Genomic DNA, 12,234 nt, shown 5'->3' with positions numbered 1-12,234 from the left:
CACCACAATGACTATAATTACTACTTAAACCCAATGTGATCCTTATGCTGTTAGTTCAGGTCGTTGCTGATTTTGTGCCTGATTCATCATAATAAATGACAAATGATAATTACATTTTTTGGGTAAACATATCTTTAAATGCATAATTAGCTTGCTTCTAGATGTCTCATGACTTTACTCAAGAAGAAAAATGGTATTATCTAGCAAGAGAAATCTATGACTCTATGACTATAATTATAGACTTCGGACTCCATGTTTGTTTGGACACGCCCACTTTGCGCAATCCAATCAAATGGTCAATGATTTCTGCCTGAATATCCTGTTTCACTCAATAATGCATTAGGTTACGGACGTAAAACGCATTATGATTTCCATTTCGCTGTGTCTTTAAAGCGAACGTTTGGCATCAATGTTTGTACAAGAGAATCAATTTCCAAAAGGAAATGTACTGATTGATATTGATATTATTTCACTCAGAATTTACCACAAGCGTGCTTTTTTTGCAGGTCCTTCGGCTTGAAAGAATCTTTTAGATCTAGAATTTTGGTATTAAAATCTTTTAAAGCAAATAACAAGAAAGAAATGTAACTGAGAAACAAGTAGGCTGAGCTGTGTAGACTAAGATTTTAGAAAAAAAAAAAGAATACATTTACACATATTGTCTAAAGCCTTTCATTTGTGCTTTGTACCGTTCAAAATAACGCTTTCTAGTGCAATATTTTAGCATTAAAGTACAATTAACGATTTCAGCGAAATATCTGCTTCAATTGTGATTAGTAAGATTAACATTTGCCTTTATGTATCCTCCATCAGAACCTGGCCTAGCCTTACTGTGATCAAGTGTTTAATGCTGGAGCTACTTCAGCAGTAGTATTTAGTTTATCCTTGACGTCCTGAAAAACAGGCCAAGTGCCCCCTCATCCACCACCCCCCTCCCCTTCCAGTTTGTCTCTGGCTTAGCGACGAAGTTGTGTGGGAGGGATCCGGACAGGAAGTCTTACGGAAAGGAGCCTGCTCTAGAGATGGAAAGCATTGTTCTCTAAGCCGAAGTTTTCATCCAGCTGCAGCTCCCCACCCCTTCCCCTCTTCCTGAGAACTATACCGATCCTACGAACGAGGATGAAATCCGTGACTCAGTGCACGACACCATTTGGGAGCAGTAGCCATATTTATAGGCTAAAGGATGCATTTGTATCACCTCACATCAAAGGGCTTGGAAACAAACACCAGTCAGGGTTAAGAGGGGAAAAAAATTATTCATTTTTAGTAGCAGTGAAAAAAACAAAGAGAATTTGAGATTTGGGTCAACTTCAATTAGAAATCAATCATTCAATCATTATTATACTTTGACTGTGCTGAACCATTATTATAATTGTCATACTTGATTAGAATTTTCCTGGTGGTTGCCCTCGATGGCCAGAGGATGGCCATAACTTTCAGTCAGGCTGATAGCATGCTCTGCCTGCTTCTGATCAACATACACTCTCAAAAGATTTGGCAGGGCACCTTTTGTCTCTTAAAGATAAAACACACACACGCACACATAAACCACACAGCGGTACACAAGGAAAACTGATCCACTCCCTGAGATACCTGATATGTCTATAACTATCTGTATAAATAATTACACTAGACAGAAAGTTATTTCTAGCATCTCTTCCTTGACAAGTAATTATATAATGGTTATACAGATATAAGGAGTGCATACTTTGTCTGTATGAGGCTGTGTTAACCCAGACGAAAAAAAAAATGGGGGATGCAGCTTATGCGGTGCATGGGGGGGCGCCATTGCATACAGTGTATTTATTCTTGTACTGTATATTTCCCTCTTTTATTGGGAGGGGGAGCTAACTGTGATCTTGCATACAGCAAAGGTGCACTTTGCACCCCTGTGTGAACCCTAAATCATAAGATATTTGAGATCCAGTTTTTAAGATTTGGGCAAATCTTTGCTCTTCAGGATCAATAACATATGTTGATCTAAGTTGATCTGAGTATTATTTCCCGTACATAGGTACGAAAAAAACAGATTACAGCTATGTAGGACGCTACAGGAGATTTGTTTCAGAGTGGGACCCTAATAGAGTCCTTGTGGAAGCACTGTAACCTGTGAGCACTGAAACTATTCTAAGAGTGTAGATCTTTTCATTCATCTTAAGGAACCACTTTATACAGGCTTGGGTGTAATTGGGAACACTGGGTGTGAAGCAGGGATACACCCTGGACACACATTCACGTTACACCAGTGTCCTTTGCACAGCACTATGAATACACACAACCAAAAACAAATAGTGGAAATTAGAACAATCCAGCGCAACTAATTTACCAACATGTGTTTGGTAGATAGAAAAAAATGTAAGAACATGGCTTTTACTGTCATTTCAACCATATACCAAACAATGTTCCTCCAAGACCAAAAGTGCTTTTGTGCATACAACAAAAAAAATTACACTAGACAACCAATACTAATGAAGTACATGAATGCAAATGACAATTATGCAAACAACAACAATAGAACAATGACAGTGTAACACCAAGCGGTACACAGAGCGAATGGAATAAAGTGCAAAGCCACTGTCTAGCAGGTTTTTTAAGTGTGATGTTGCAAGGTGTTCATTTGAGTGTGAGTGTGTGTATCACCCTACTAAGCTCTACATTGCACTGCTATCCCACTTACGGCTCACTAATGCTAATCTTACTGCCAGTGATCATTAAGCAGTTCCGCTCCAATCTGTCAATTCTATATCACTTCTGTATAATTAGAAGTGTATATAATTGTAAATTAACAGCATATCCTAGATCAGGGGTCCCCAACCTTTTTGAAACTGAGAGCTACTTCTTGGGTACCGATTAATGTGAAGGGCTACCAGTTTAATACACACTTCTGAAATAACAAATTTGCTCAATTGACCTTTAATTACATGTCATTATTAAAAATTAATGATATTCATCTATATCTAGTCATCTATATTTTAATATTGGCATTTTCAAATTCACCCCAATGCAAGTGTGATTTAACTATAGAATAGCAACAACAAAAAAATTTGATGCAGCTCACTGGTAAGTGGCGCTATGGTGAGCTATTTTTAGAAAAGGCCCGCGGGCTACTCATGTGGTCCTTGCGGGCAACCTGGTGCCAGCGGGCACCATGTTGATGACCCCTGTCCTAGACAATCTTTTAATCATTCTCATACTGTTTGTATGTAAACTGTGTATAAGTTTTGCACCATTGTACATACAATGTACTTATCTCATAACGTCAATTGAAATAAATCATATTTCTCAACATATATTGTGCCATATACACATCTTGTACATATAAAATTTTTTCGTTTTCATCTATAGATCTTATATACATATATATTCTTATTGTACTTGCTTAACAGCTTTTGCACATTTTCCAATGCATGTAACCCTTACATTTATTTGTTGTACATATATTTACAAATTTATCTGCATTTCTGGTAGATACTAACCTGCATTTATTGCTGTGTACAATGCAATGACAGTAAAGTTCTATCTATCTATCTATCTATCTATCTATCTATCTATCTATCTATCTATCTATCTGTCTGTCTGTCTGTCTGTCTGTCTGTCTGTCTGTCTGTCTGTCTGTCTTATCTCTTTGTGTTGACTGATAGCTTGTGGGAAGAAACTGTTACACACTCTGGTTGTGAGATGCTTCGAAACCTTTTTCCAGACAACAGAAGGGTTGAGTGTGAGTGTATGTGTGAGATATGTGGAATCATATAATAGACAGAATTCCATGAATTTCCTCACCTAAGACCTGCATGCACAACCCTATATCCATAAATATATATTTGAAATATACCCGCTTGTCTAAGATTGTTGTATTTCTTTGTATATACGGTGGATGGTTTCTAGGAAAATGTCTTCAGAATCAATAATCAGGTTGCTGAAGTATGCGTTGGAAAGCAGCACAAACTCTGCTCGCATGCTGACTCATAGTGTCCTGTAATGTTTTCTCGTTAGAGATCGCTTATAGTGGGTGTTTTAGTGAGTCACCAAATTGCAACGCATTTCCTACGACTTTCAAGTGCCCTTTTGGAAAACACTGCCACCTGTTGGAAATCTGTTTACTTTTTCCTGCCCTTAAACCAGGAGTCAGATACAGTCCTGAGGTAGAGTAGAGATTTCACTGCCTAAGCACACCTGAATTGTATTAGTAGTTCCTGAGGATGCTCTGCTAAATAAATAGGACAAATGGTAGTTTCATTTGAGGTGTAACATGCAGTGGGATGCCATTTGTTGAATAAAACATAAAACAAATCTCTATGACAATTCATTTTCTAAAAACCGACACCCACCTATTCCATCTCCGCTGGATGAAGACTGTTATGTGATCTCATTAAAGGGTTTTTATTAATAACCTGCAAGCTGCAAAACCAACACTGTACAACCATGACACAAATATTTTGTACTGTCGCTAGGCAAATACAACACTTTGTTTTATATATTTATCTTCAGAATTATTTTGTCCCGTTCCATTCGCTTCTTTTTTAAGTTGCTGATACCATTAACAACCAAACATCACAATCCAACGATTCCTAGTTTTGTATTCTCATCAAGCATTAAAGCAGTAAGACTGCAGACTGCATATAAGCAAAGGAAGAGTACTAAATATTGATAAGGTCTTTTTTTCCTTAGAATAAGATGACTTCAATTATTGGTTCAACTTCTCTTATATTTTCAGGGTGAGATAAAGTACATTAACCTCTAAGACATTTTATAATAATACTATTCTACCCATTTTTTTACAGAGCATGGCAATAATTCTGAAGCTGACTATACACCACACAAGTCTGTGGGATAACCTCTCAATTCACTCCCAGTTTAAACATCAATGCATTTATTCCTGCTTTTGGAATAATAAATACAGTTTCTAAAGGCAAAACTAAACACCTAAACAATCTGGGTCCAGTATTTTATTTGTTTTAATCAATCTTACATAAAATGAAATGTACTGCATGCCTAGTTTATCCACATACCATGTTCTTCCTCCATCTGAGTGCAGCTGATCAAACACTTTAATCCAAAATTCTGTGGAATCAAATATCCCAGGAGACAGAAATCTTGACAGAGTGAGTAGGAAACCATCTATCCATTTGCTTGGAAGCAAATACCTTTATACCTTTCCACTCCACCGTAGCCTCGCATCAACACAAATGCAACCCCACTAAATGCTAACTCTCCTAGATCAGCTACTTCCCATAATGAGGGCCGGCCCTCGCTCTGGTGCTCTCACTGCAGATGGAGAGTGCTTGATAGTAACATTAGTGTGCTGGAAACACTGTTCACAGCAGCCACCAACGCATTCAGGAGACAGCTCCAATCGAAATGATGACCACTGACGTCTGTGAAGTGCACCAGCAATCTACTCAAAGTGCTTGTTGGGAGGTAGCCCGTTGCATATAAATACAGCCGCTGCATCGATGTGGGTCGGGGTAGTAGAGTTCATCAATTATTAACTGGCAATCTCAGCACAAAATATCTGGTAATTATTGTTTAAGTGGTGCTCTTTAGTTCTTTCCTCTCCCCAAATGATTTATTTATTAACCGCAAGTCCTGAGGTAAAGTTCTCAAGTGTTGGAAAATATTTTTTTTTCTCCCCAATTGGTGAAAAAGTCTAACCACTGGACACAAGAATAGAAGATTGGGAGGCCAAAACAATTTGTAAACACAATCATGAGGACACCAGCCTAGTCATGGTATGTCAAAATGCTATTTTATGTATGCAGTACTGTACTGTATTAATATTTTGCTTTATTTTATAATTTATAATGATATATTTATTAATACATTTAATTATTTTAACATAAAACTATTCCCTATGCGTTTTTTTGGTCTATCGTGCTATCCGCGAGAGAGCGGGAAAATCAGCCAAACAAATGAGTTATGTGGCAAATGCAATTCCGCGATAAACCGGGGGTGCGAGATTCGAACAGAGGTAAAGCGGGGGATTACTGTATTTTGAAAATGCTGTTTGTATGAATGCCATTTTTGTTACTGTAGGGACTTACGATTAAGGATTGAAGGAAGAGTACTAATGTTCCTGAATTTTATATAGCAGTATAATTTTTTTGCAATTAACAATATTTGGTGAAAAAGCGGACCTTATAGTCATTATAGTATGTACAAAAAATAACATGGAATGAGAGCATGAATCTCACCCATAAATATACATTTTAGTATTTTCTGTGCAGTTTTTAAACCACCTTATACTATTAGCATGGCTCTTCCTGCTAGTGGGCTTCTTATCCCAAAACTATGGCACAACAAGGTATGTCAGGTTTCATTAATCAATATTTGACATCCTGCTATCCTTCCCTGTAAGTGATTTTCTTTTTTTCCCAACCAGGATGGTGCAATTTGACAATCTGGGACATTTAATAATAGCACATCACAGGGAGAGTGAAGGGCATTAGGTTTCAGAGTGTGGGGAAACAGAGGCTAATGATGCCAATAACTTGCAGGAGATTTCCCACAACAGACAGAGAAAAGGGATGATCAAACATTCTGCACAGTGACAATAAAAGAATCACAACATAACATGACACATCCTCTTTAAAAGTCAGTTAATCCATGAGTAGAGAATTGAAATACTGTATGATTATTTCATAGAGCTTGAATATTAAAGATACCTTTTAAAATATTTTTTCTGGTCGGGAATATAGGCAGTTTTTAGGCAGATACGGGTTATAGCACTGCCGCCTCACAGCTACAGAATCCCCAGTTGGATATGTGTGGAGGTTTGCATGATCAGTCTCATTGTGGTTTTAATTTGGGTTTTCAGGTTTCCTGCCTTTAAAAACATGCCAGAAAGTAAATTGGCAATTGCAAAACTGTGTGTACATGTGGTTGCACTGTAACGGTCTGCTGTTCATTCCGGAGTATAGTGAAAGTAATTTCTAAAAAACAAATTTCTTAACTGAGGTTACGGTTAAGTTTTTTATTTTCAGATTGTGTCTACATGAATTTTCACTGTGTTCTTTAGGTTCCCTCCCAATTGCACACAAGTGTACATGAGATAGAGAGAGGAACTGACTCCCTCATCCAGAGTGTATTCCATCCTCACATCTAGTGTCCCTGGAAAGGCTCCTTATTCACCACAACCCTGGCAATCTAGTTTGATTTCCTTTTTATTTTTTCAGATGATTTCATTCAAAACTCCCAACATACAGTTAATAGATGTATAGTAGTCTTAAGGTTTGAAGCTTGAACCTTTTATTTTCTAAATCATCGGGCTTAACCAGTAACCCCCATTACTGTACATTTCACATAAGACACTACACAGTAATTCTTTGGAAACAGTTCTTCAAGTAACAAGAATATGCATTATTCTTTACAGCCATTTTACAGACATATTTTACCATATCTCAGCTGTCATATCACACAATCAGACTTTTAAAAAGTTATGAAGAAATATTTAACAAAAAAAAAATATCTCAAAGTTGTACATAATGCACAATATAATACTTCACAAAGTCCCTCAAGGCTTAGCCTGCCTATATTTCCCCTTCTTTTTCCCACTCACTTATTAAAGTAATAGCCTCCAATCTTCTTATTTCACAATTAGGCCCATAACACACAACTCTTTTTTTCTTTTTCCCTTATAGACAGTCTTTTAGCTCAGATCTCTGTTTGTCTGGTAGCCATCTCATTATAGATGTCAATTTATCACTTACTGGTGTACACACCTGAAGATGCATCCCCCACATTGAGATTTTGTCATCTCCCAGGAAATGCTGTGATCACACTGACAATGCGTGAAGTTTTTGTGTGGTTCAGGACAACCAGCTCTCATTGTCTACTCATGCTGTTAATCTGACTCAGTGATGCAGGTTCTCATTTAGAGAATCAGCAGGATCTGGTTGTTCCTTCCCACAGGGGACTCCATGCCTCTTTCAATCTGTTCAGGCTAATGAAGTTATGAAGTTGTCTCACAACACCGCGTTCACATTATGGTAGCCACATCATTTGTCAAACTCTGAAAAAGGGACCAGCCTCCACCTACCGCAATAATTGTAATTAGTAATTAAAACTCGCACTGTGCAAAATTCCACTGACACACCAAGTCATTCACCATCATCCCGCAAAACTATTCTCAGTACTGTCAACGAGCTTCAAGGAATGAGCTTCACCTGTCGGTCCAGAGAGCTGAGTCACTGTCTGCCTTCAAAATAAAGCCTTAAAATCTTCCTCTTTACTTAACACTTATATACAGGGAGTGCAGAATTATTAGGCAAGTTGTATTTTTGAGGATTAATTTTATTTGAGGATTTAATTTGAACAACAACCATGTTCTCAATGAACACAAAAAACTCATTAATATCAAAGCTGAATATTTTTGGAAGTAGTTTTTAGTTTTAGCTATTTTAGGGGATATCTGTGTGTGCAGGTGACTATTACTGTGCATAATTATTAGGCAACAACAAAAACAAATTCATACCCATTTCAATTATTTATTTTACCAGTGAAACCAATATAACATCTCAACATTCACAAATATACATTTCTGACATTCAAAAACCAAACAAAAACAAATCAGTGACCAATATAGCCACCTTTCTTTGCAAGGACACTCAAAAGCCTGCCATCCATGGATTCTGTCAGTGTTTTGATCTGTTCACCATCAACATTGCGTGCAGCAGCAACCACAGCCTCCCAGACACTGTTCAGAGAGGTGTACTGTTTTCCCTCCTTGTAAATCGCACATTCGTCAAGATGGCGCCGCGGATGGCAGCCTCGGCACGACTCTCTCTAGTACTCTCTTTCTTTTTGTTTACTGTCTGTGTGTTTAGTTACCCTACCCTAATAACTTACACTAAAGAAGAATTGCTTAACATCGGGGAGTTCACTCCAGACACTTTTTCAACAATTTTTACAAACCCAGAAAGTTATTTGGAGATCTTAGTTGGAGCTGCAGCCACTCTCTATGGCACATGGAGGAGACACCGGCGGGGGAAGCGCGCCGGCGCGCTAGTGAAGCTGCGACAGAGGGGATTTAGAACTGCGCTCCCGTCGATTCACCTGGCGAACCTCCGCTCACTGCCGAACAAAATGGACGAACTAACTCTTCTTAACGGAACAAACAAAGATTTTGCATGCTCCGCTGCTCTCTGTTTTACTGAAACTTGGCTCAGTCGCTCAATCCCGGACAGCGGATTACTTCTCTCGGCTTTCACTTACACCGAGCGGATCGCGTAAAGGAGCTATCGGGCAAAACGAAAGGCGGCGGAATCTGCTTCTACATTAACGAACGTTGGTGTACAGATGTCACAGTGCTGGATAAATACTGCAGCCCAAACTTGGAATCACTGGTAATAAACTGTAAACCGTTTTACTCACCGCGGGAATTTTCCTCATTCATTCTGACCGGAGTTTACATCCCACCTCAGGCCAACGTGAATGATGCACTGCAAAACCTGGCAAACCAAATATCCGGCTTGGAGCAAAAACATCCGGATTCTCTTTTTATTATCCTTGGAGACTTTAACAGAGCAAAACTAACAGTAGAACTTCCAAAATACAGGCAACACATTAACTGTCCGACAAGAGGGAAAAACACACTGGATCATTGCTACACCGTTCTTAAGGACTCGTATCGCTCTGTACCCGGGCAGCTTTAGGGAACTCTGATCACTGCTTGGTTCATCTTATTCCAACATACAGGCAGAAACTAAAATCTGTTAAGCCTGTAGTCAAAACAGTGAAGAGATGGACCAGTGAGGCAAAGCAGGAACTACAAGACTGCTTTGAGTGCACTGATTGGAGTGTCTTTGAGGCTGGAACTGACAGCCTGGATGAGCTGACTGACACTGTGACATCCTACATCAGTTTTTGTGAAGACATGTGTGCCAACCAAAACCTTCTGCAAGTTCAGTAACAACAAGCCATGGTTCACAGCCAAACTGAAAAAACTTCGACATGCCAAGGAAGATGCCTACAGAGGGGAGGACAAAGCTCTGTACAAGCAGGCCAGGAACCAACTGACAAAGGAGATCAGAATAGCCAAAAGAAGCTACTCTGAAAAGCTGAAAAGCAGGTTTTCAGCTAACGACCCTGCATCAGTGTGGAAAGGCCTGCAAAATATCACAAACTACAGGAGACCACCCCTCCCCACTGAAGCAAACAAAGACCTGGCTGACGACCTTAACACCTTCTACTGCAGGTTTGAGGACAATATCTTCACACCTCTCATCCAACCCAGCCCAATGTCTGCCCCCATCACACCTCTGGATTTCTCTCTTACAACTCCTTCCAGCACTCAAGTTGCGCTCACGATTTGTGAAAAGGATGTGTATCGGCTCTTTCAGAGACAGAAGACAAGAAAGGCTCCCGGCCCAGACGGTGTCTCCCCCTCCTGTCTCAAAGCATGTGCTGACCAACTGGCTCCTATTTTCACCTCTATCTTCAACAGATCACTGGAGTTGTGTGAGGTCCCCTCCTGCTTTAAACTCTCCACAATCATCCCAGTCCCCAAGAAACCCTCCATTACTGGACTGAATGACTACAGGCCTGTCGCTCTGACATCTGTCGTCATGAAGACCTTTGAAAAGCTGGTATTGGCCCATCTAAAGAAGGTGACAGAACAGCTGCTGGATCCCCTACAGTTTGCATACCGAGCAAACAGATCGGTGGATGACGCAGTCAACATGGGGCTAAACTACATTCTGCAACACCTTGACTGCCCAGGAACATATGCCCGGATTTTGTTTGTTGACTTTAGTTCGGCTTTCAATACAATAATTCCGGGAATCCTCCACTCAAACTCCTAAACCTTACTATACCCCCTGCCATCTGTCAATGGATCACCAGCTTCCTGACAGGCAGGAAACAACAGGTGAGACTGGGAGGTGTTACCTCCAGTATTCAGACAGTCAGCACTGGTGCTCCTCAGGGGTGTGTCCTTTCCCCACTGCTATTCTCCCTTTATACGAATGACTGCATATCAAGTGACCCATCTGTCAAACTCCTGAAATTTGCAGATGACACCACGCTCATTGGACTAATCCAAGATGGTGACGAGTCTGCATATAAGCAGGAGGTGAAGCAGCTGGTGCTATGGTGCAGTCAGAACAACCTTGAGCTAAACACACTCAAAACTGTGGAGATGATAGTGGACTTTAGGAAACATCCTTCAACACTACTCCCCCTCACAATATCCAACATTCCTGTGTCACCTGTGGAGAACTTCAAGTTTCTGGGCACTACCATTTCCCAAGACCTGAAATGGGAATCAAACATAAACTCAATTCTGAAAAAGGCCCAGCAGAGGATGTACTTTCTAAGGCAATTAAGGAAGTACAGTCTGCCACAGGAGCTGTTGATACAGTTCTACACTGCAGTCATTGAATCTGTCCTGTGCTCATCAATCACCATCTGGTTTGGAGCAGCAACAAAACAGGACAGAAACAGACTGCAGAAAACTGTTAAAACAGCTGAAAAATCATTGGTGCCCCCTGCCCACCCTCCAGGACTTGTACCATACAAGAACCAGAAACCGGGCAGGAAAAATCATTAATGACCCTTCACACCCTGGACACAACATCTTTCAGCTCCTCCCTTCTGGCAGGCGCTACAGAACTTTGTTCACTAAGACTGCCAGACACAGGAACAGTTTCTTTCCCCAAGCAATCACCCTCACTAACAACTGACCATAATTAAATTCCATGCTCATATCTATGAGTACCACACAAAACTGTCACTCATCACATTATCTGTATATGTTACACACACTATTGCTTCTATATACTGTACAAAGTTTTATAGTAACCTCTCTCATCATACTGGCACACAATACTGTCATTTGCACTACCATGCACTCCCACACTTTATGTACATTACTGGTCTGTATCCCTATTTATTACCCACACTGTCTATACTGTCTCATATTGTCTGTATTGTCTTGTATAGTCTGTTTTTGTCTTGTTGTGTCTGTCTTGTCATGTATAGGTTTTTATTTATGTCTGTACTTTTGAGAGTAACAAACAGCTGGAACCAAATTCCTTGTGTGTGTCAACACACTTGGCCAATAAACCTGATTCTGATTCTGATTCTGATTCTGATTTGATGATGGACCACAGGTTCTCAATGGGGTTCAGATCAGGTGAACAAGGAGGCCATATCATTAGATTTTCTTCTTTATACCCTTTCTTGCCAGCCACGCTGTGGAGTACTTGGGCGTGTGTGATGGAGCATTGTCCTGCATGA

General features: G+C 39.8%; 1 protein-coding gene across 5 annotated transcripts in view; it reads right to left on the bottom strand.

Annotated features, from left to right (window-relative positions):
• Positions 1 to 12,234, bottom strand: part of phactr2 (phosphatase and actin regulator 2) — a 68,028-nt gene that overhangs the window by 31,733 nt on the left and 24,061 nt on the right. The window contains exon 1 of one of the 5 annotated variants that reach the window (XM_046868780.1): positions 5,010 to 5,366. The exons of the other annotated variants lie outside the window; for them this stretch is intronic. Within the exon in view, the coding sequence (XP_046724736.1) occupies positions 5,010 to 5,118 (109 nt within the window). The 5' untranslated portion in view covers positions 5,119 to 5,366. Of the gene's footprint in view, positions 1 to 5,009; positions 5,367 to 12,234 lie in introns of those variants that run through there. 5 annotated transcript variants of the gene reach the window in all.

This window comes from Silurus meridionalis, chromosome 2 (genome assembly GCF_014805685.1).
Source record: "Silurus meridionalis isolate SWU-2019-XX chromosome 2, ASM1480568v1, whole genome shotgun sequence".
Lineage (NCBI taxonomy): Eukaryota > Metazoa > Chordata > Actinopteri > Siluriformes > Siluridae > Silurus > Silurus meridionalis.
This window is presented reverse-complemented; position numbering and strand designations above follow the sequence as displayed.